General features: G+C 38.7%; 2 protein-coding genes across 3 annotated transcripts; both read left to right on the top strand.

The window, feature by feature from the left end:
• The first annotated feature begins 414 nt into the window (after positions 1–414).
• Positions 415–13,177, top strand: ptpn9b (protein tyrosine phosphatase non-receptor type 9b). Of its 2 annotated transcripts, none has more exons than XM_008412363.3 (13): positions 415–566; positions 2,653–2,796; positions 3,986–4,075; positions 4,305–4,429; positions 5,665–5,770; positions 5,857–5,967; positions 6,047–6,933; positions 7,052–7,148; positions 8,286–8,355; positions 9,028–9,106; positions 9,217–9,367; positions 9,551–9,758; positions 10,076–13,177. In XM_008412363.3, exons 1-13 carry the CDS (start codon positions 534–536, stop codon positions 10,297–10,299), a joined length of 2,325 nt encoding a protein of 774 aa, XP_008410585.2. In that variant the 5' UTR covers positions 415–533; the 3' UTR covers positions 10,300–13,177. The 2 variants fall into 2 exon arrangements, with proteins under 2 accessions (XP_008410585.2, XP_081464982.1); XM_081608856.1 differs by lacking the exon at positions 415–566 and adding an exon at positions 574–706.
• Positions 13,178–14,731: 1,554 nt separating this feature from the next.
• On the top strand, positions 14,732–23,686 carry melk (maternal embryonic leucine zipper kinase). The gene is made up of 18 exons (XM_008412372.2): positions 14,732–14,877; positions 15,166–15,278; positions 15,355–15,440; positions 15,956–16,072; positions 16,168–16,311; positions 16,388–16,456; positions 16,630–16,722; positions 16,947–17,045; positions 17,488–17,556; positions 18,514–18,612; positions 18,767–18,853; positions 19,004–19,129; positions 19,269–19,424; positions 20,270–20,537; positions 22,347–22,440; positions 22,534–22,690; positions 22,813–22,916; positions 23,013–23,686. Exons 2-18 carry the CDS (start codon positions 15,200–15,202, stop codon positions 23,188–23,190), a joined length of 2,025 nt encoding a protein of 674 aa, XP_008410594.2. The 5' UTR covers positions 14,732–14,877; positions 15,166–15,199; the 3' UTR covers positions 23,191–23,686.
• The last annotated feature ends 460 nt before the right edge of the window (positions 23,687–24,146 follow it).

The raw sequence follows: 24,146 nt of genomic DNA, 5'->3' as shown, positions 1-24,146 counted from the left end.
AAAGTCTTCTGTCATCTCTTCTGATTTGTTGCAAGACCGACTGCTACAGGAGATCCTTTCCGCCCACAGTCATGATTACTATGGACGACTCATAGAATGCACTACAACATTTAATTTCAATTTGTAAGAAATTTGTAGAATTTTTTGGATTTAAAAACATCATTTTTCGCAACGACCTATAAGAGGGTATGTTTTGACATTCTGATTCTGGGAACTATTTGAGCTACTTACAGTGTTACTTCAATGAAGCAACACTGTCGAGTTGCTTCATAGAAGTCAATACAAGATATTATTTGTATATCGCTGTTTGAGGGACAAGGGTGTCAAGAAAATGGATGGATGGATGCATGGATGGATGTTTTTCATAACTTCTAATAGACTCCGTGCTCTGTTGGAAAATGGGCAGGCTGGAGCGGTCCATTAAACAGGCTGCCAGTAATCCACACAGTCCAGGCGGAGCCTCGTTCGTCTAACTCTGGGCGTGAACGAGCGGCCAGTGGGCGCGCCCGCTGCGACGTTGCGGAGGCTTCAAGATGGCGGAAGCCTTGACAACTCAGGAGCAGCTGGTAAGGCTTTCTTTGCGATTTTTTCCCTTCGCTCCCTTCTAATTTTCGTTGTGTATACATGTCATCATCCGTTTCATCTATGGCTGATCTCATTTAAGAATATATCTTATAAAATAAGTGGTTCAAGGAATAATAGCGAGGTAAACAGCCGTGGGCCGTTCGTTCGCTCGCTCTTCTAGACTACTGACTCCCGTGTGACTGACAGGAGTTAGCATGTGTGTTAGCCCGATGGCGTTTTGTAGTAAAGGGGAGAAATTAGCCGGCACTGTGTCAGTATGCTTAATAACCCAAATTACCGTGGCCCAAGTACACGTTTTCGAGATGCGTGTACTAACGTAACATTTAGGCTTGTACCATTATCTCTGAACTTGTGTATGGGTGTTTTTGTTGGTTAACGTTAGAGATCCAGCTACCACATGTAACCTAGCCTTTAGCTAATGCTAACAGCTATTGTTGACTTGCCTGGAATCACCTCAACTGCTGCTTTGGTGGAGTGTAAACATTTCCAGGGGCTAAATTCTACAATTGGAAATTATACATTAGTGTTAGCTTTACTTTAATTCTACACAGAGTCGGGCTAGAAATAGACCCAAATCCACCTTAACAAGCGGCGGTCTGTGTGTCGGATGTACTATCATGAATTCGCCGAAATGATACTCCGGTTCCTAGAGTTGTTGTTGTCGTCGCTTTCTATTAAAGTTCTTGGTTTTGACATTGACGCTGCATATCAGAAGTCACGTTGCGTTTGAGACAGCAGTTTTGTTTTTATGATTGCTTGCTTTGCTCGTCATCTATATTACTTAACGCTCGCTCTCCCGAAAGCTTCCCAGATTTGCAGATAACGTTTTTATGAGCAGCATCATCTCTCATTACCTGTGGCATGAATTCGCTTAATGACAGCTGAGCTATTCCTGGAGTGCATATGACTTGTTGCCCTCTTTGATCGTCCTGTGAGTGCTGGAGAGCGTTCTAATACTGATGTTCACAGCAGGAAGTTATATAGGTTAGCTCTTTTACAACTCTGATAACGGGTATTCTTTCAGAAAGCTGAAGAATACCGCAGCTTGTGCTAGTGGGCACAATCAGCGAGGCCCCTCAGCTGGCTTTATGTGTGGCTCATAGTCCTGTATTCAAACGGCATCTTGAACTGACAACTAGAGAAGACTCTCAAAATGTTTTACATCCGAAAATGAATAGCACAGGAAGATCTTCCTACTAAACAACATTATTGAGCAGGTCCTCACTCACTCTAAAGACATGGTTTAGTAATTACATCAGTCTATTTTTTCAGGGAATACTTACCTTTTTTTACAACTAATGAAATAATAAATACATTATTTAGTTTTAAATAGTTTGCTCTTGAATGGCCTTAATTCTTTCAGAAAGTTGAGCATAAATATATTTTTAGTGATTTTTTTTTTTGTTGTTGTTGTTGACAGCCTATATGGGTAAGTAGAAGTTTAAGAGACTTCAATAATTTTCATTTGCATGCTTGCTGGTTTTCATTGTCTTTTCTTCGTTTTTTGTTCACAAATAACAATTGGATGAAGAAAATTAAGATTGAGATCAAAATAACCTGGAACTCTGTTTGAAATTATACTTGCACACACACACATATTATGCAAACATTATAGTCTTTTTGCCTTCTTTCCAGCATCCAGAGGCCACAAAATTCAAATTAGAATGGGTTAGTTTTAGAATGAATAGACATTTATAGTAGCATTTTAAATATGGGTGCACCGATAAATCTGCCCCGAGTTCCTTAATTTTGGGACACTGGTGAGCAGCTGATACTTGCATGTGAAAAAAAATGTGTTCAGTGCAACTCTTTCTGCCTTCACATCTGAAGGATCAATACATCCTACTCTATAAATGGCAAACTGATTGTTTTCATTCACACAAGCTGCTGTCTGTATCATACATGTCACTTTAGCTCGAGATATAGAAGGCTGATCTGTTTTCTACCCATTAGATTTCATTCTTTATTTTTCTCTGATCTCTTTAATTTATTCCCAAACCTAATGGATAACATTGCCTCTATTGATGACGTCTTCCATCAGATAGTTGATCTCTTTTTGTTTGTCAGGCTGTGGAGGAGTTCCTGAGAGAAGTGAGGAGCAGGGAGCTCCCCCACAGCGCTGGGCTCGTCTCCCAGCCTACAGCTGTTAAGTTTCTTATGGCCCGCAAGTTTGACGTCTCCAGGGCCATCGATCTATTCCAAGCATATAAGGTATGCTTTGTTCCATTCCCTGTTTTTTTTTACTTACTTGTACTTTCTTATTAAGTCCTACAGTAAGCTATGTTTTAAAAATGTATCCATTCACGGTGTGCCATTTTCTCAACAACAAATCCTAGTCTTTCTAACGGCATTAAGTGTTAAAATCAATTCAGCAAAATATTTGTCAGTGTTGGAACAGATCGCATGTTACGGTGAAATACTGATGTGTACTGCTGTTAGATCAGAACTTTTTTTGTCATTAAAGATTGTATACAGTTTGATTTTGATTACATACTGAGAAAATGTTGATCTATTTCAGTTCTAGTTTATTTCAGCCACAACTAGCGTTGTATAGTGAGGGGGTAGTCCATTATGGAAGGAATGGCCTGTGTTCCAACAAACTATAGTTTGTCATTTTAGACACTGATTGGCCTTGCACCTATGAACTGCACTGAACAATCTAGTTTTAATCAGGTCAAACTGCATAGATGTGAGACTTTTTGCAGATGAATATAAATATTAATTTTCCTCCTATGCACCAACAGTTGGCCCAATTCTCTAAATCTGTGGTTCTGCCCCAAATCGGTCCATGAATCATTTGGTGACTGTAGTTAGTCCTTTTTCTCCTACTTCCATTAGTTTCTGCACACTTTCTTAAACCTCCACTGTGGGAAGTTAGTTAATCTTTTCAGTGTAACCCTAACTACATGCAGATGCTGTCTTTTAAATACCAAAGTGCTATGTCATTCAGTCCATAGATGTCCAGTCTCAGAGCTGATATAAATCCCTCTGATGCGTAGAGTGCCATTTGCACAACAATCTAGTTTTTCTATATCTGTGTTCTGTTTTTTTTTTTTTACAGAAAGCAATCAAAATGTTTGCAACCATAGAGAATCCTTTCCTATGAAAAAGAAAATGTGCGTCTGCTGCCCTGTTAGTTTGAGTCTGATATGTGGCAGCAGACCTATTAATAGCATTGTAGTGTTTGTGCTGTGAATAGCGTTTGCTTGCCTTTAAATATTTACTATCTCCCTATTGAATCCCTCATTTCTTCCTCTGTAATTTTCACGAGTACGTCTTTTTTTCATGTTTTAATCTTCTGTCGTTCAACACAACCTGCTTTTCTAGAGCTTTAAAAAACTGCTGTAAAAATTACAAGGATGATAATGATTCTCCTCTGTCTGTCCTGTGTTTTGATTAGAATACCCGGATCAAAGAGGGTATCATCAATATAAACCCAGACGAGGAGCCCCTCCGCTCTGAGCTGCTGAGTGGCAAATTTACAGTCCTGGTTAGTACTAATGCGGTTGTTGAAGCCTAATACAAAGGAACAACATGTGTCTTGCAGTTGCACACCAGTCTAAAGGAGAAGAACAAGCTTTTAGAGGACTTTTATTACGATGTTCTCTGCAGACCTGACTGATTAACATGTGTAGAGCAATGGCAACATTTTAATGTGCATTGTTTTTGTTTGGATTTTTCTTTATTTTTTTTAATGACCTGTTGGTGGATCACACCAGCCTGGCCGAGATGCTAATGGTGCTGCCCTGGCACTCTTCACTGCTCGCCTCCATCGGCCAGACATCACCACCCACAAAGCTGTTCTGCAGGCCATCATCTATCAGCTGGATAAAGCCATAGAGAGGTGAGGCATCGATATTCAGTTTTCTGTGATCAAACTTGGTTGTTGTTGAGCTGCTCTTTCTTTTTTTTTTTTTTTGTTGCCAGATGCTTAATTTATAAGGTATTAAAATGTTCTGTTTATGATGCTGTTAAATATTTTTTAACATACTAAAAGTATCTAATAATGCATAAGAAAAACTAAATGCAGGCATTTTCTGACGTTTTTGCAAATTTGTCTTAGTAAAATAGCTCAACTTGAGTCAGACTGGAGGCTGAGTGAGTGTGAATTTCAATTTTCAGGTCATGCCTCATATTCTGAATTGGTTTTATGGGTTTCTGTTGTGTATTTGTAGCACATGGATATTCTTTGATGTAAACTTATGTAGCTCTGACTGTATGTTGAGGGTCATTGTCCTGCTGAAAGATGAACTTCTACCGTCAAGTCTTTTGTGGCCTCTAACAGGCTTTTTGCTGCCGTCTTTGTGAACAGATCATTTCACTGCTAATTCATAACATTACAGTTTTGCTAAATTGTGCTGTTGACCGTAGGATACTTTTACCGACCAGGAGTCGGTTCATTAATGCCAGTAAGAAGCTGTTTCCAATATTCTTTCTGCCCTTTTTCACTTTTTCAAACATGATCTCATGAAGCATGTGGCAAAGGAGGTAGAAGCAACAACCAGTCATTAAGTATAAAATAAAAGCGTAGATGTGAATCAGAATATGCTAAAACAGTAATTTAAAGAAAAAATCTTTTTCTCTCTTTTAGTCATTATTCTGTTGTTTTTATGATTGCTTGGAAACAAAATTTTAAATTAAACTACTTCAGTTCTATGCTCTTCTTAGGTAATCTATGTATATGCCCAGATTAAATAACATGCATCTCTGTTTGACTGATTAAGTGACATCTAAATCCAGTTTGTTGCAGGTACATCTAAAAGCTATTCCCTTAATATATTGACTGCCTGCTCCACTGCTACACTGTATCCTGCCAAATAGTTATGTGATACTTTGTGTTGGTCCATTTCACAAAATGACATAAAAATTTAAGTTTGTGTACAGTGAGGAAAGATGTAAAGAGAAAAAAAAATCATGGGCTATGAATACTTTTGCAAGGTGCTATGAACACATGTACTTCATTTGAAGCTAAACGGCAAAAGCTTAGCAGAATTGCATCATTTTTTTTCAGTCATGTCGAGGTGATCGTTTTGATCCTTCTCTTTTTTTAATGTGACCATCCTGTTCTTTTATTTGCAGTTTGGAAACTCAAAGAGACGGACTCATATTTATTTATGACATGACAAACTCAAGTTATGGAAATTTTGACTACGAGCTCTGTGTCAAGATTTTGAATTTGCTCAAGGTAAATATACATATTTATTTATACATTTGTGTGTTTTCTGTAATGAAGAGCCCGTTTTATTTTGTGCGTCTCCTTCCATTCCTCAGGGGGCGTTTCCTGCCCGATTAAAATGCGTCTTCATTGTGTCCTCTCCGCTTTGGTTCCGAGCGCCATTTGCAGTTCTTCGACTTTTTGTCAGAGAAAAGCTGAGGGAAAGGGTGTGTGCATAAAATTTCCTGGGTGCACATTTATTAAGTCAGGTAATAGTCTTTTATAAAGTATTTTTCTTCCTCCCAGGTATCTACAGTGAGATCTCACGAGTTGGTCAGTCATATTCCAGTCTCCTCCCTCCCTGAGCATCTTGGTGGGACATCCCAGTACAGCCACGTGGCCTGGATCCAGTCCTGTGTTAACATGCAGTCCAACACCGCCCTGGGTGACACACAGGAACACGACACGCATGACTGCGTGGGAAGCCTGTTGCGCTCCTACAGCTTGGACAATAGCAACGCAAGCATTGGTACAGTGCCTTCCCACACCCTCCAGGGTACTGAGCGAGCCGTGGCTAACGTCAACTGCTATGATGACAACAATGCTAACCCTCAGAACCACATTGTCGGTGTGGAGGGCAGGACTCAAGGCCCAGGCCAGTACCAACAGGGCTCCAACTCCAGTGCAGACAAGTCGCAGGGGAACCACCAGCACTGGAACGGTACGGCCTTGAGCGGAGCCAACACAGGCGTTGGTCCCAACTCAAATGTGAACGGCCGTGGCTGCCGAGCCCCTATCCAGTCAGACACTCCCCCCAACACGCCGCTATCACAGAAAGCCGATGACGACCCAGCAGCTGGCATCACAACCAACCCCGCCAGCCGGTTTCAGAACGAAGCTGTGAAGGAGGAGGATGAGGACGAAGAACGGGAAGGGGTTCCTCCGCTGCCTCAGAAAGCTCTGCCCCGCCCACCCAACCAGCCTGCATCGCAGTCCCCACCCCTGTCTTCATCATGGGGTCCGGATGATGATGAGAATCGTTACACGGAGGTATCGGTTCACATACCTGACCAGGGAGGAATGATGGTCCATCAGCTGGTGGAGTACGTCAAGAGGAAGAAGAAGAAAGGGATTTACCAGGAGTACGAGGACATTCGCAAGGAGCCTCCAGCCGGCACCTTCGACTATTCCAAGTAAGTCTCAGTCTGTTTCACTGAGTCTAATGGCAATATAATTTAGGAAAACTATCCAGACAAGAAGATTCACACCAGTCCATACGACCTCAGACTGAACTCCTAACTGTCTTTACAGGAAAATGTCAAATCAGATTAAAAACCGGTACAGTGATGTTCTGTGCCTGGACCAGTCACGGGTCAGACTCTGTCAGCTCTGTGATGATGAAGATGAGGTAATAATCTTATCCCTTTTTGTTATCTTTGGCCTAATTGTTTCTTTTATTTTCAGATGAATAAATTTAATTAATTAATTAATTAAGACTCTCTTGACAAAATATGCAGATATTTAAAATTCTGTTTTCTGTTGCTTTTCAAAGTATTTTTTCCCCTCTCACATTTCGCCAGATTACTACCACAAACTTTAGTGTATTATTTATTAAATGTTTTTATATAATATGATACTCTGAAAAGCACATATTGCCTGGAATTATATCTGTTATGTTTTTGGCTATCTCTTCCAGCTTTGCTCTTTTATAGACTGACATTCTTGCCCATTTACCATTGCAAAATATTTCAAGTTCAGTCAGAATGGATGGAGTGTTTGTAGAGATCAATAGGTTTTTGCTTTGCTTTTGCCTTGACATTAATCAGATTAGTCTGATGCATAGACATGCTTTTATCCAAACGATGTTTTTGAAGCTCTGTTTTAGATTCTCCTGCAGAAATCACTTTTGGCAGAAAAAAAAATTAGGCCATTATTTTAGAAGGGTGGTAATAATTTCTTTATTATTGCCATTAGTGAGCCGCTAATGTTGCAGAACAACAGTCAACAGTTTCTCTCATCTCAGCTGTGGATTTCTGCAGCTCCTCCAGAGTTACTTTGGTCCTCTTGTCTGATTAATTCTCTCCTTTCTTGTCATACTTATTTTGGGTTGTAGTCGTTCAATTTCTTAAAATAGTTCTCTGTTCAAAGCTTGCAGTTGATTTTATTTGGTTGTTTATGCAAGAATTAGGCTAATGACAACCATACATAATTTTTCTTCTGCTTCACAAGTACAATCTACTTTGTGGTGTCTGGTCACATAAAATCCCAATGAAATGCATTGAAGCCTGATTTTGAAACTTGACAAAATACGTGAAAAGTAGAAGGGGTATTTATGGTTTTGTACTACACTATAACCACATTAATCCTTTCATCAGAATCCACTATAGCTGTTCGTCACATCATCTATGAACCCATTTGTCTACTTTGTATAACAAAATATTTATAAAATGTTCATTAATAATATTAAACAATAATATTTTGCTGTTCTCCTGCCAGAGGATGTTGGGCTGTTACTTGAACCTGCCTTTTGTTTTGTTTTTTTCAGACATCAGATTACATAAATGCCAGTTTCATGGATGGGTACAAGAGAAGCAATGCCTACATCGCTACTCAAGGTTCAAAACTCTTTTTGTTTTTCCTTATGCATGTTTTGTCAAAAACTGTAGACCAATAAGTTGGTCCTGAGATCTGCTTAGTTGACTACTGTTTTAATACTTACCACTGTTGCAAACTAATACTCAGTGTTTTCAGTATCAAACGAACAGTAGAGATAAACCGTACAGAGGAACAATTTTCCCTATCATGTCTTTATTCTGAATTTACTTGGTTCATGTTTTGCTCAGGTAAACAGTGATTTGTTTTTTTACTGCATTTGACATTACTCATTTAAATAAATGTGAAATGATTTTTTTGTTAAAGTGGTGAGGAAAGGGAACTTTAAAACGTGGCTCTACTAGTCTTGATGTATTTTAAAACCATCCACGTGATGAATGCACACACTACCTGCCTTTTGTGTGACGCTTGTGAACAGCAAATAGAGATGCACGCCTTGCCGTGTATGTGACTACAAGCTGCTCTGTTGTTTTCCTCTCGCTAGTTTAGGGTTGAAAACTTTTTCCAGAAGTGAGATAAGAAATGCTGTTGCCCTAATCAATATTGGTCATAGGCATTGTTTCAAATAGGGTTTATTAATTCTGAGAAATGTAGACATCTGTCAGATAAAGACACATTCAGTGATTTGTGGAGTTAAACTTCTAAAATTAATGTTTTCCATTTCTGTCCTTCAGGTCCGTTGCCAAAAACATTTGTTGACTTCTGGCGAATGGTATGGGAGCAGATGGTACTTATCATTGTCATGACCACCAGGTGAGACTTTATAATATCTACTGATGTCTTGATTGTCATTAAAACATTTTTGCAACATGCATAGAAACTCAGAATTGATGGCTAAATATTAAGTTGGTTGGTTTTCTTAGGGTTGTAGAGCGTGGACGGGTCAAATGTGGTCAGTACTGGCCGCTGGAGGAGGGTAGAACTGAACAGCATGGATACTTTATGGTTAAAAACACACACATCCAGGTGTTTCAGGACTTCAAGCTCTCCTATCTTGAACTATACAACACACAGGTAGGCTCATACACAGGCTTGCATAAATTTAAAGCTGTTTAAGATTTAAAAGAGATAAAAAAAATAAAAAAAAGTAACATCAATTTCAGTTATGGGGGAGCCTGTGAGATTATTTTTTTTGTGCACAGCCAGTTTGTAAGATTACATTTTTTATATATATATATTTTTTTTACATGTTTGTAGTCTGGAGAGAAACGGGAAGTTTGTCACTACCTCTATGTCAGCTGGCCAGACTTTGGGGTGCCTAAAAGTGCTTCAGCTATGTTGGACTTTCGTGAGCATGTACTTGAAAGACGGAAGGCAGCAGTGCAAAGCTTGGGGTCCAGCTGGAGGGGCCCTCCAGGGGGCCCTCCGGTGGTCGTACATTGCAGTGCTGGCATTGGCCGGACAGGTAAACACTTCTATTGTCAAGTCACCTCACCTGATAACACCTGCAGTTACAGTAAACTTTGTAACAATTTGATGTTATGATGAATTTTACATGACTGGGTGAGTTGATGCTTTATATGATGCAGCTAAATTTTAACACTGCCTTATTTTCATTCAAGTCTGCATACTTCATGTTTTTAAAATGTCGGATGCAAGTTCAGCTTAAGTAAAAAATACATCTATATTTATTATACATTTTAAATGTTTGCATTTGCCTCTGTAGTCTATTGAGTGTTGCTCAGTTATCTATCTCTTCTTCCTTCCTTCCTTCCTCTTAAGGCACATTCTGCACACTCGACATCTGCCTGTCACAGCTGGAGGACGTAGGCACAGTAAACGTTCATCAGACGGTGCGAAGGATGCGCACGCAGAGGGCTTTCAGCATCCAAACCTGGGACCAGTACTATTTTTGCTACACTGCCGTCATAGAGTACGCCCAGCGACATGGGAGACTGAGCCCAGTGCAGTGGTCCGACTCAGAATTAGAAACAGACAGCGAGTGAGACACACTTGCACGGATGGTTAGTTGAACATAAACAGACGTGATAGGAGTACATATTCCTATAGAGGAGAGGAGCAGCATTTCTTAGTAAAGGATGGAGGAGATCCTTTGACCATAAAAGAGAGAAGAGACGATGGAGACTCCAACCGTTGCTCTTTCCTCACACAAGATGCAGCTGAAGAGCCGGAGCAGAAAATGCAGTGCAGGAGAGACTATGCACTGCAGCAGCGATAAGCAAGCTGGCCTGCCAATATCCAAGCCCTTTTTTTTTATTAAGCAAACTACAGAGGGGAGGGGGCTTGGCCTGCCCTTACACACGCCACGTTGACAAAAGCGTTGTACGACTTGTAGCATTTTTATATTGACTTGCACATGAGGAATGATAAACTTGAACCTTTACCCCTTCAAGCCCTCCAAATCCAAGTATCAGTTCCTTTTTATAATTCTTGTTCCTTTTCAAACAAGTCTGGTTACAGATGAAATGCGACATGTGTGAAAAGGTGAAACTTGAAAACATTTCTTGTTTTATTTTTTTTGTTTGTTTGTTTTGTTTTTTGCTCATTTAAGAAGAAATGGTTTTTGGTGAGACATTTTGTGACCGACTATTTGCGAGCCATTTTTTTCATTTCCATTTTATTCAACTATTTCATATCCATTTTTATTTGATGACATAAGATTTATATGCACTTCATATTTGTGCATATTTAGACTAACTTTTTAAAGCCAAAGTCTTCACCCTGAATGCTTGGATGTACTCCTTCCTGAGATCTTATAGACTGAAATCCACATATATTCCTCTAACATACATGTATATTTTATTGCGCATAATAACATCCTCTGAAATACAAGCTTACAATGCCTAGCGGAGTATAATTGACTTAACCTTGAGAGAGAAGGACTATGTAGCAAACCAGACTGAGAATAACTAGAGTTCTGGTTTTTAAACGCATCTTTTTTGGCAAATCTCTGGGTCAGGTTCTAACATCATATTGCTGATATATGCTGTACATGCATTAAGACTGGACGTTCTTGAGTAATTTGGCCTTAATCCAATTCACTGCCTCAAACAGAGCCTTGTAGAGGTATTTATACCCCTTGAACTGTTTCACATTTTTCTCGCATCACAACTGCAGACATCCTTGTATTTTAATGGAATTTTTGTGTTATAGACCAAGACAAAGTATTTTATAATGTGAAGTTAGGACATGGTTTATAAAAGTTTGTGCAAATGAAAATCTGTGGTGTGAATTTTTATTTAATTAAAAAAAAAAAAAAAAACTTTCTTGCTACTTGTCCACGCAGGACAGATTTGTGAATTGCTAATGGTTGTGTCTGTCAGCAGGTTCTCTCACCTAACCTGCGGGTCTAAGGGCGTTTAAAACAGTGTATCATTGTTCTTCCATCTCACAATTATAAACGACTGTGTTGATCAATCACATAAAATTGTATTGAATGCAATGTGGGTTGCTGTTGTGGTACAAGATGTGATGTAGTTCAGTGAGAATGAGTACTTCAGCAAAGCACTGTACTCGTCAAAACAAAATCACCTTTTTAACTTGTAATTCTCTTCTCTTTTTTTTAATCTTCCTCCCTTGACACAATAGTTGTTTGATTCTTGAGGCGTTTTGTGCCTCAGATAACGGTGCCTTCATGTTTTCCTTAGTGTAATATCTTGCTAGTGTGTTGTAACGCCCAAACTAGTGCACTTGCTTACTGCACATTATGTGTGTCACAAAGGACGTCCAGTTTAGAGCACACTACTTAAGAAAACAAAGTAGTGTAGTATTTAGTAGTAAGCTCTGGTTTGAGACATGGCTATAGTTTCATCTTTTGACCTCAGGGGGTAACTCTAGTTTCCTTTTTTTTTTTTTCTCTTTTTTTTTTTACGTGTCAAGGATCAGTTTCTGAGTTTGTCTCTGATAAATTATCATTTAAGAAAAACATCCTTTTTTTGTATTTTTTAACTGTATTTTATCCTACTGTATTTGTCTTTGTACTTCTTCAATATCAAAGTCCGTGAATGTGGGTACGATGCTACAAAGAAAACAGACCAGTTATTACATATAATAAGCTGAACAAATCTCAAGGGGAATGAAATGTATATTTTTTGTTGTAGACGGATACATTTTGTTGAAAATTGTAACTTGTCATAATATTTTCAGAACTAACATGTAAAAGTGTTTGTCCAATTTTGGGCAGCTATTCTTTGGGGTGGGGGTCTGTAACTCCTTTTATTTTTTATTTTTCTTGAGGTTTTATTACAGAACCCTTTAGTAAGGATGGTGTTACCATCCAGTTATCTCATACCCTAAGCCAAGGACAAAGCAAAAAAAAAAAATTAACACAAGGAATAATTAACAAAAAAAAAACAAAACTATCTTAAACATAAGCACCTGTCATTTCTGTTATATGTATAAAAGGAGTTAATCAGCATGGAAAGAGCCTTGAATGTTTTTTGGGGTAATGGTGTCAGAAGATAGTCAAACGTACACGGATATTTTCTTGTGAATGTGGACCCTGCAACCCTTAATGCCAAAGGCCCAGGCTCACCTTATTTTTTTATTTTATTTTTAACATTCTCAATAGCCTTCTTGCATGGACACTACCAGTACAGCCTTTCATTCATAGAGCAATTCCCCAAGTGTTCCCCAGAGCACATGGAGAACATTGCTAACATTTATGTAAAGCCATGTTAATATGAGAAAGTGTATGGGGGAGTGCTGGTCCCTGTGCTTTACTTTTAATTTTATATGGGAAAGATGGAACACAATTTGGACTGGTCTTTGTTTTTCACATTTCAGTGCTTTAAGTTAATGTGATTGAATTATGGCCTTTTACATGCTGTCAACCCATTAAAGCAATGATCTTACTATCTTGAATGAATGCAGACCTGGTGTTATATCCACTTGACCAAATAGATGTGAACATTTAAAGCATATTTTCACTTTACTGCTGACTTTTACGTTGTTTACAGATAATTATGGCAGTAGCTTACATTTTTGAACCTTCAGTTTGGGCAAACATTTGTTTTACAACCAACATCAAACTTGTATTTAATTAAACAGAATATCATTGATACAGTTCAGTAAAATAAAGGCAGTTCACAAAGTGAAAAGGTAATATATTTCAAGTGTTTATTTCAGTTAATTTTCATGAAAACCCAACATTTATTACATTCTTGGAAAATTACTGCATTGAGATTAATAAGCATAACTTTGAAAGCAGAAATGCTATGGCCTACACACAATCATTGGGAAAACTGATGACTGCTGGCCAGCATAGATAATGAATTCCTTAACAAGGATGATCAGCCACAAGAGATTATTGCTCAAGATGTTGGCTGTTCAGTGTGCAGTATGCAAAAGGTATGCAAAACTGCTTGAAGTTCAGTTTCTACAGCCAGTGATAATTTTCAGACTATGATTATCTCCTGGTGTTGATCTGTTGTATTTTATTAAATCTAAAGTCAGAGCAGCTATCTAACAGGATGTTATCCATGGACTTCACTGTTGACTACCTTTATAGAGATGGTAACTTAATTATCCAATTGGACATGTCTTCCCACATTGCCAAAACTAGTTCAGCAATAACAACTATGCTTGATTTGTAAGCAAACCAGCTGTACCAAAACCAAAACTCTGCAGAGAATCCATGGAGCAATGTCCAGACAGAGGATGAGAGACACCAGAACCAACAGTGCAGATGAGATGAAGGCTGAGGTTTCTCAACTCCTCAAAGCATCGATACAGTAGTTAATGCAAAAGTAACCCCAACTAAGAATGGAGTGCAAATGCTGCATATTATGCAGACGTGCTTTTCAGAAGTCTATCTGTACATTAAAGTTAATTTTTTTCTCTCATGGCCTAATTATATATTGAAATTTTCAGAGAACTGAAATTTGGGTTTTCTTTAACTGTAAGCCACAATCATCACAATGAAAAGAAATAAAAGTATGAAAATTATTCTGCAATGCATTTTTAATATAAACTTCACTTTTTGAATGAATTTATAAAACTACATTTTTTTATTATATTCTGCTCCCTTTATTGTTTAATGCACTGTACAGCCAACTTGAATTGATGTCGCTGATCTTTTTTATAATTTAGTGTAGAAACTAAAATGTATGTTAAAGCCTGCACCAAGGACTGCAGCTAACGTACAGATTTGATAACAATTCTGTTCTGTTGATAGTTGCTTTATAATATGCACGTTTTAAATAAAATAAAATAAAATTTGTAAACATTTGCTATAATAGGAAGTAAAACATTTCAAATCCTTCTTAGTTTTCTTCAACCTGTAGAGAAAGCCTAAATAGCATTTCTCCGTATACCATTCCTAAAAAAAAAAATAAAAATAACTTTTTCTCTTTAGAAAGGTGGACAAAGTTCAAAGGCAAAATCATTTCTAAAAATATGTTATAAGGGATTTTGGTGGATGAATCTTAGTTGAATTATGCTTTTTGTGTGTCTTTTTCTAATGTAGTACCACATTTTACCACAAGGGGGCGAACAAACCGGAAACAGGAAATGTCGTCAATTGACGGGCGAAATTCAAACTCCTGTAACCAAACATACTTGAGGTAAGTGTTTCTTCATCCAACTTTATGGTTTACGTCTGTTTCTAACAACATAAGGTAATTTTAAAGTATATAGAGGAGTTAATCGTCTTTTCCGAATGACATTGTAGCACTGTAACTTCACTTCATTTCAACAATAGTTTTCTGGTTGTGCTAACGCAAGTTAGCAGCCAGAAAACGTTAGCTGCCTGGCACAGAAAAGAAGGTTAAAACCAAAAATAAAAGTGGTTTGAAGGGTTGTGTTATACGTTGATGTCGGTGGTGAGGTGATAAGTGAATCTGTTTCCGCAGTGAGGATTATCTTTAGGTCGCTGGAACAAGGAGGATGCCTGTGGAGAGGACGGAAGACCGCGGAGCCGCAGAGCTGCACAAATATTATGAGCTCTATGAGACAATCGGCTCAGGTGCTGTGTTAAAATGTTTTATGTTTGTATCGATTCTTCCCGAATGTGGCGGTTCTGAATCTTGTTTATTTTGCAGGTGGCTTTGCTAAAGTTAAACTGGGCCGACATCTGCTGACAGGAGAAAAGGTTGCCATCAAGATCATGAATAAAAAAGATCTCGGGGTGAGACACAAATTGACCTTTTCATTTAAACTGTCCAGACATGAATTTGGATTTGGTACGGGAATGTTCACTTAAAAAAAACAGCATAATTACTTTTACAAAACACTGTGAGGCTTTGTGTTGTTCCTCCTTTGTTTGAAGGACACACAACTTTTATTTTTAACTTAGACAGGTCACATGTGTATTTTAATGGGATTGCACAGTCATTTGTTTGAAGTGGAGAGATCCTCCACATAAATCAATTAATTGTGTTAATATTAAGGGTTTAAGTTACTAAGACATGAAACGGAAATACTAAAAAGAGTTTTGCTGCCAAAGTCAAAGAAAATGAGAGCCAACAGTAAAAATGCTGTCCTGCTCTTTCAAGTTTGTTGTGCAAATGTCAGCATGACTTTTACACAAGATTTTAGCTTTTTGCAAAAATAAGTCAAAACTGAATTGAATATTATTGGTTGTTCTGTAAAGAAAAACCAATTCATACCTCCAAAAACCTAAATGATCATCGTTCCGCTCAGGATGACTTGCCACGTGTGAAGGTGGAGATAGCAGCCATGAAGAACCTCAGTCATCAACATGTCTGCAGACTCTACCACGTCATAGAAACTTCAACACAGATCTTCATGGTGCTTGAGGTAACTCTCCTCAGGCTTTACACTCACTGTAAATGGTAGAGGTTATGACATGAGTTCTTTTATATAACCGTCTCTTTTGTTGGGTCTTGGGTCAGTACTGCCCTGGAGGGGAGCTGTTTGATTACATCATAGCCAAGGACAAACTGTCAGAGCAAGAGACCAGGGTGTTCTTCAGACAGATTGTCTCAGCAATGGCCTACGTCCACAGCCAAGGATACGCTCATAGGGACCTAAAACCGGTACCAACTGCGGTAACATACCTGAATGTGAAGTAATGCAACTAAAGCTAAATCAAGTTGTTTCTTTTTCCTGTAGGAAAATTTGCTGATTGATGCGGACCGTAACTTGAAGCTCATAGACTTTGGCCTATGTGCCAAACCAAAGGTACATATGCTGCTGCTTCCTCTGAAGGATTCTTTGTGATGAAGGCAATTAGAAATTAATTTTAATGATTATGAATAATTCTATGGCATCTTGTTTTTCCTAGTTTGCAACAATCTCCACTATGTGTTTTTTTCTTATTATTTATATATCTTGGCTTTTTTTTTTCCTTTCAGGGGGGTTTAGGTTATGAGCTAATGACATGTTGTGGGAGCCCTGCATATGCTGCTCCGGAGCTCATTCAGGGAAAAGCATACATTGGTTCAGAGGTAAGACACTTGCAAAGCTCTAACTTTAAAATGTTGAACTTTGGTTTTTGTAAGACCCATTTGACCCAGCTGGACTTGCTCTCAGTAAGAATGATTTCACAGTTCTGCTCTTTGATGTTTGTCCTGATCATATTTTCTGGTGCATAACTCATAGCAGCTGAGCTGTGAAATCCTGTCTGTTACACTTGGTGCTGACATGCTGCTATGTGACGTCTAATGTCCAGGCTGATGTATGGAGTATGGGAGTGCTGCTGTTTGCTCTTCTCTGTGGATATCTTCCCTTTGACGATGACAACTGCATGATCCTTTACAGAAAGATTATGGTATGTGATGTGCAATTTCTGTTGAATACAAAGCAGTTCCAGTCTAATTTACTACAAGACTAGCGTTGCAGTTGAGACCACCTGACCCGAACGAGACGAGACCAAGATAAACTATTAGATCATTGCTGCAGTCTTAACAAGATGGAGACGTACAGTTGTTGAACTATCGTTCTTTCTTTCCATATCGTTGAAAGAACAGAGAAACATGCACACAGTTGCACTGGAAATGTATCCTCATTATCACACCATCTGTACACGCATGCATCAAGGAGCACTTTTTAAATTTTCAAAGTAAAGAATTTATTTGTATTTGAATAGATGGTGGTTATTTATCTGTCATTTAACCTTACTAACCATTTTATTCTCAATGTTTTAATTATAACCTTTGGGTTAATTTTAATGATAACTTTTAACCCTGAGCTTTTGATTCTTCTTTTTCCAGAGGGGTAAATATGACAACCCACAGTGGCTCTCACCAGGCAGCGTCATCCTTCTCAACCAAATGATGCAGGTGTGTATTTACTATGGCTGATTCATACTTGTTTTTATTTTTATTTTTCTGTTTGCTCTTAGCCACGGTTTTCTAGTGTTTGTGGAATAAATCAAAGAACTTAAAATTATTTAGCCCTCTGGTTTTGTTAAGTTACCACATGTCTGTCATACACAAAAGTGGATCTCTTGAACTTTTTCACAGTTTGTCCCATTTAAGCATTAACCTCCAGTATATTTTGAGATTTATGAAGCAAAGGAGTGGATATAATGAAAAAAAGAATAAGTGAATTTGAAATTTATGCCTAGAAAAATCAACCAGCCACACATAATGTTTTTATTTTGCTGGTCCTGTGCATGAATAAAATGGTTAAATTATGTCTTCAGCGTGTAGCCAAGTTCTTCAGAGTTATGAAACGGAGAAACATCTAAAAGCTGAAGGACACCAGCCCTCGAGGACCGGAGTTGGTTACATGAGCACATAACATGTAATGGCTCAGTCAATCCAGTTACTTGTATAAACTGATGTTAACAGACTCTGCTCATCAAATTTGAACTGAACTTGAGCTGTTTTGAACAGAGTAATGAGGAAATGATGTCAGTGTCAAGACAGCGTCTTACTGTAGTAAAATGTGGTTCAACAAAGGCTTTTCTCACTGGGGCTGGATACAAATGCAAGCTACACTTTTCAGATTTTTATTGGGGAAAAAAAATCAGAAATCATGTATAATTTTTCTTCAGTTATTTTCTGTATAAATTCTTCCTGTCACATAAAATGCCAGTAGAAAAACATTAAGGTGTATGGATATAACGTGACAAGATGTGAATAAAATGAAAGATTTGACAACTTTTGAAAGGCACTGTGAAGTTACTAAATGATTTTAAAATAGAGATGCGCATGTTCTCACAAAACATGCAGCCTTTAGACCAGGGGTTTGTTTTTGCCTACTGAGGTGTTGTTTCTGCGCATGCCCTCTAGGTGGACCCCAAGCGTCGCCTGACGGTCAGACAGCTTCTGGATCATCCCTGGGTGATGAAGGACTACAACAGCCCCGTAGAGTGGCTCAGCAGACAGCCGGTACAGGCAGCCAGAAAGCAGCAAATCTCTGACACAAACTCTGATTTTCATGAAGCAGGCTTTAAATGAGGACACTTTTAATTTGGCACAGAACATGTAGTCTCTCAACCAACCACCGACCCATTCAGATTTTAATTTTTTCTTTTTTTTGTAGGTTGCCTATATAGATGAGGACTGTATCACTGAGATGGCGGTAAACATGAAGCGATCACGAGAGAGCACCGCAGCGCTGGTGAAGGAGGTGTGTGTGTGTGTGTGTACTAGTACTTGTGCCTCCCAGCTTGTTGCTGTTTGTGTGCTTTATGATTGCGTTGCCGGCTCATGTAGTGTGTGAAAACACTCTAGCAGCTTCCTTTAGATGTGCAGATTAATAGATTTGACCTTCCAACAGTGGAAGTACGATCAGGTCACAGCCACCTACCTGCTGCTGCTGTCCAAGAAGCAGAAGGGGAAGCCTGTTCGCCTTCGCCCTGAGGTGCGCCTCTGTGAGGACTCTCCTCTGCACCAAGGACTGCAGGTAACATGCAGGACCCGATCAGCTATTTTTAGAATATCACAAAGTTGGATATTTAGTTAAAACAATCCTAATTTAATTTACTTAATGATTCAATATAAAAATAAAAGTAGTCTAAGAATTTTTTTTGCTTTGCTTTCAGAAAAGAGAAGCTCTTCACTTCAGTGAAGACGAAGACGCTGTCATTATCGGGTCTTTGGACTTTTGTTCCGACTATATTGATGATTCTCCCTGGGTGTCAGTTCGACAACACAAAATGCAGGCAGGCAGAGGTCGGCAAGACGAAAACAAAGATATGGTATGAGTGAGATATCTTTAGTTTTCTTTACATGTGCAGTGGAGTAGATGCACAATAAAAAACCTGATGAGTAAAAGGTGACAGACGAGCCTTTACGCTTCTGCAAGAACATGCAACCACAAACCCCACTCCATTGATGAGTTTGTCATTCACATCTCCCAAGGTTTGTGAAATCACAGATCTTGTGCGATTTTCAATCCTGCAGCTAAAGTCAGATCCTAAAGCTCACAGCCTTTACCTGAACAAAATGAGATGGAGGAATTTCCATCGTATTTGGCTCATGAAGTCTGTCCAACTGCATTCAGTCCTTTAACTGCAAGAAAATATATATTTTATGTATAATTCAGACAATGACACACCTGGCCCTTACCTCAGTTATCATTTTTGTTATTGCTGCTATAAACTTTTTATTAAGTAGTTTCAGAAAGCGTGGCATCAACACACAGACAGTAAAGATGTTAGCCCATAAAATACAGCAGTAAAACAGCCAATGGGTCGCTGGCTAATCCATCCACTGTTATTGGCCAATGCTACTTCTGTTGCATAAAAGTGATTGGACAGTGTACACGCAGACTATATGTCAGCACAGGAGCCTTTTTCAAACATTATAATCACCTTTTTAAAGTGTGTGTGTGTTTTTATTATTCATTTATTTTTTCAAAGCAAAAAAACCGTCTCCAGTGGAAATACATTTTCTTGGTACTAATACCATGAAAAAGTGGTCTAAAGTGTCAAAATGTGGAAGAAGCACATTTCTGCCACCATGAGACGATGCCACAGTTCAAATATTGACTCCTTAACATGAACATGGCATCATAAAAAAAATTCTGTTTGTGATTCTGAAGAAACTCGCATCACCATTAGCGGAAAAGAGAGACGTGTTCACACCGACCGCAGGAAGCTCGGTGACGCCACAACACCGTGAGAGGAAGGAGCGCGATCAGGAGAACAAGGAGAACATTGGTGACGAGAAAGGGGTCGATGTATTTGCTCTGCCTCACCCCCGGACCCCTGCGTCCAGTAAGAAGAATCGACCCAACAGGAACGTGCTGAACACACCCAATCAGAACACAAACTGCAACGACACCAAAGCCAGTGTGGCCACACCTAAAGGCAAGTGGAGTTTTATTGTTGGTAAACCAGCGAAAGTAATTGAATACAGAACCTCAGAAAATGTATTTGTACAGTAATTGTTTGTTCCTCCTAACAAGGGGTTGAAGTAAACTCCACATTAGATTAAATTTACATTAATGAACTGCCCTCTCCACATCCCCCTCTTTCATTTATCCTATTCCCTCGGCCTCTCGCTGCTCTCATAATCGCAAGTGCCACGACCACATGCCGCACATTTGCAAGTAAATTGTCTTCTGGTAATAAAATCATTTATTGGCCCTGTTTTTTTTAAATATTATTATTCAAAAGCCACTCATATTTCAATAATTTAGCTGTCATTACGGCCACTGAAAAACGGACCCACACATCCACTTATCACTGTCAACTCAAAGGTGAGGTTATTATCTGGAAGCTAATTATTTGTCACTTATCTGTAAATGAAGGGCACTAATATGAATGGAGAATCCTAATTATTTGTCACAGTGTCTTCTCTGCTCAGACGTCCAGCCTCATTAGTTCTTCAGAAATTCGGCCAACAGCCAGCTGACTTGCTGCATTTTGACCCAGCTGATGTTGAATCCTCTGTGCTCAGCTCGCCGCGACTCTTTGCGCTGCCTCTTGTTTTGCTGGCAGTGTGTGGACGTGCTGCTGGTGACATCCTTGTCCACACACACATACTCGGTGGTCTGTGTATGTCCGTCCCCAGGCGCGTGCTGTGACAGGTGTAGCTGTCTTCTCCCTTTGCTTACTGTCCCACATGGGCTGTAGTGACATGTGTTCTCTTGCCACTAAAGCCCAGTGCTCCGTGTTGCTCGTTTTTAGGCTTTGTTATCAGAGCCACACAGTTATTAACCATAAGCGTAAAAGGTTTTCACCTGAACATTTCCACATGTAATCCAATACTTTGTTAGGGGTCATTATTTCACAATGTCTAATAATTTTACCTACAGTTTTATTAAAGTTTGCATTGGGTGAAAGAGTGAAAAATTAAAACTCCACAACTTCATTTTATTATACGGCACAAGTTAATTTGGACTTGCGCAAAGAAGAAAATTAGGGGTTTGGTCAATTGTTTTTAAAATCCTGTTTATTTCCTCTTAAATGGGGCCATAGTGGTAAGAAAAATGCAACTACCTTGAGTTACATCCTGGAAAAACTGACTTTTGGTTGTAACTTTAGCTGTTTAACTAGAATATATATTTTTTTATTTAGTCGTTTCTCTTGACTATTACATATGATCAGTCACCAACGTGAGAAAACGAAGCGTAGCACTTGGTTTACTCTTTCAAGAACAGCTGAGGATGCTTTTCCAAGACCGTGCTTAATTGTTCTGAGAAAATTGCTTCACATTACGTCACAAAAATTGGTACACAATTCCCCAAAGCATCAAAGAAGGACGGTTCCCTTAGTGGCTAATGCACTCTGCAGGAGGTCCTGTAACTGAACTGGTATAATTGTTCCTATTGTTAACCTCCCTGTTTATTATCTAAGCTTAAAATACTGAAGAACTATTTTTTTTTAATAATTAAAGATAAGTGGCTTTGTTCCTAATTTGATTTTCCAAAATAAAACAATTTCCTTATCAGTAAGGTTTTGTCTCTGTTTTCCCAATCATTGTTCAATCATCTTTAAGATTTTTTTCCTGGGTTTATTAGAGACGTTTTGCTTCTGGTTTACAGTAGTCTAAAATTTGTTGTTTTTTTACACATGTAAATTACTCAAGCTTATAAAATGACTGGCCATGCTGGTGGATAGCTTGGCTTTGAAATTTATTTACCCGTCTTGCCATATTTTCTTGGCTGTCAATAGGTTGTGAGATTTTATCCAAGGAGCAGAACAAGAATAGAGCTACTGAGAATGATTCTGCAAACCTGGAAGTATTGGCCTTCAGTCCAGAGCGAAGGTGAGTTCATCACACAGTAACTGTAGCTTTAAAAACACACAGACTCACGCAGGTGGAGGGTCGGTGTTGAGTGATCTCATGGTTCCTGCCCAGGTCCAGGTCTTTGGACATGGCTGCTTCAGGAGACAGTGGGAAGAAAAAGCGAGGAGGGAAGATGTTTGGCTCCTTGGAAAGGGGCCTAGACAAGGTCATCACGATGCTCACCCCAAGCAAAAGACGAGCTCTGCGAGACACGCCAAGGAAGATTAAGGTATGCCACACAACAGCAGTACAGGTATACAGAAGTGGCAGAGCTTCAAAACTATCTGCAAATGCCACAAGATAATATTCAGATGGTAAATTTAAATTTCCATAACCCTTATTTTCTTCAAGGCTCAATATAACGTTACCCTAACCAGTCAGACCAATCCCGATCAAGTGTTAAACCAGATCCTCTCCGTCCTGCCAGAGAAAAACGTTGACTTCACGCAGAAGGGGTAGGAAGACGCATTTTCTGTCTTTCGTTTTTTGCTCCTCCTCTTTAAACCGATTCTTCTGTTTCTACACTGATGTTTGCTCTGCTCGTTCTGTAGATACACTCTGAAGTGTCAGACCTGGAATGATTCTGAAAAGGTAACCATGGCGTTTGAGCTGGAGGTGTGCCTGCTGCAGAGGCCGGAGGTCGTTGGCGTGCGGCGGCAGCGGCTGAAGGGAGACGCGTGGGTTTACAAGCATCTGGTGGAGGACATCCTGTCTACGTCCAGCATCTGAGCAGCGTTTTAGCTGTATTGCTGTCTGTTAGTGACACAAAAGACCCTTTTTTTTTTGTCTGTCAAAAAATTTGAAATTGATCAGTGTTGGATATCTTAATTCAAAGATGTGCACATTAATATCTGTAATGTCAGCCATGTAAGGCTTGTGTAATATATTAGTTTATGTAGAAGATCTTAATCCACGCTTTCTCTAATAATTAATATTAAAGTTTTTTCTTCTAATTGTCTTGATGTATGAAATGCAGCAGAACTTTGGTTTCCACACTTTCCAGCTGTTTTTGAACATATTTGATTTGTTTCTCCACCCTTGATGGAGCAACAGTTTAATAAACGAGCATTATTAATTTGCCATTATTAATTTACATGTGTTTCCAGTTGTCTCTGTTTCGCAGTGTTATAAATGTCTTGTTTTATTTCTGTGTTTGTCTTTCATTTTCACTGTCATTTTTATTGTTAAAGAAGCTAAATAAATACACTTCCTTTACTGAGATAAATGACTTGGATTATTAATCTGCCCCCTTGGGTTTTTCTATTGGAAGTCAGGGGAGCAGTGGTTTCTGCACAGTGATATTCTGATCATCCAATTTTAAGTCTAAGTAATATCTCCGAAGTCCTCCATTTGTGTTCAAGTCCCCCTAAATTAGCTTCTGAATCTTTTTGTGATTTTAGTTATTCAAATTAATATTTTTAATACTTTGTTGTGCCGCATCAGTAAGTCATTAATGCATGTGGTACTAGATTACAGTAACTGGGTCAGATGTTTGGGGGTATAACAAAAGAATTTGTGAATGAATTTGCTGCTGGAGCATCCCTGTTTAAACAACACCTAATCACAAACATCTTATGTATTCATGATGATGCAGAAAATATGATGTTCAAAAAAGATTTGGTTTTGTTAAAAGCATCAGTTTTATTTTTCAAAATCTGAATTTCATGTCTATTTTTATGTAATTA

This window comes from Poecilia reticulata, chromosome 1, assembly GCF_904066995.2.
Source record: "Poecilia reticulata chromosome 1, P_reticulata-male-v2, whole genome shotgun sequence".
In the NCBI taxonomy this organism is placed as follows: domain Eukaryota; kingdom Metazoa; phylum Chordata; class Actinopteri; order Cyprinodontiformes; family Poeciliidae; genus Poecilia; species Poecilia reticulata.
Note: the sequence above shows the minus strand (reverse complement) of the source record. Positions and strands in the feature narration are given on the sequence as shown.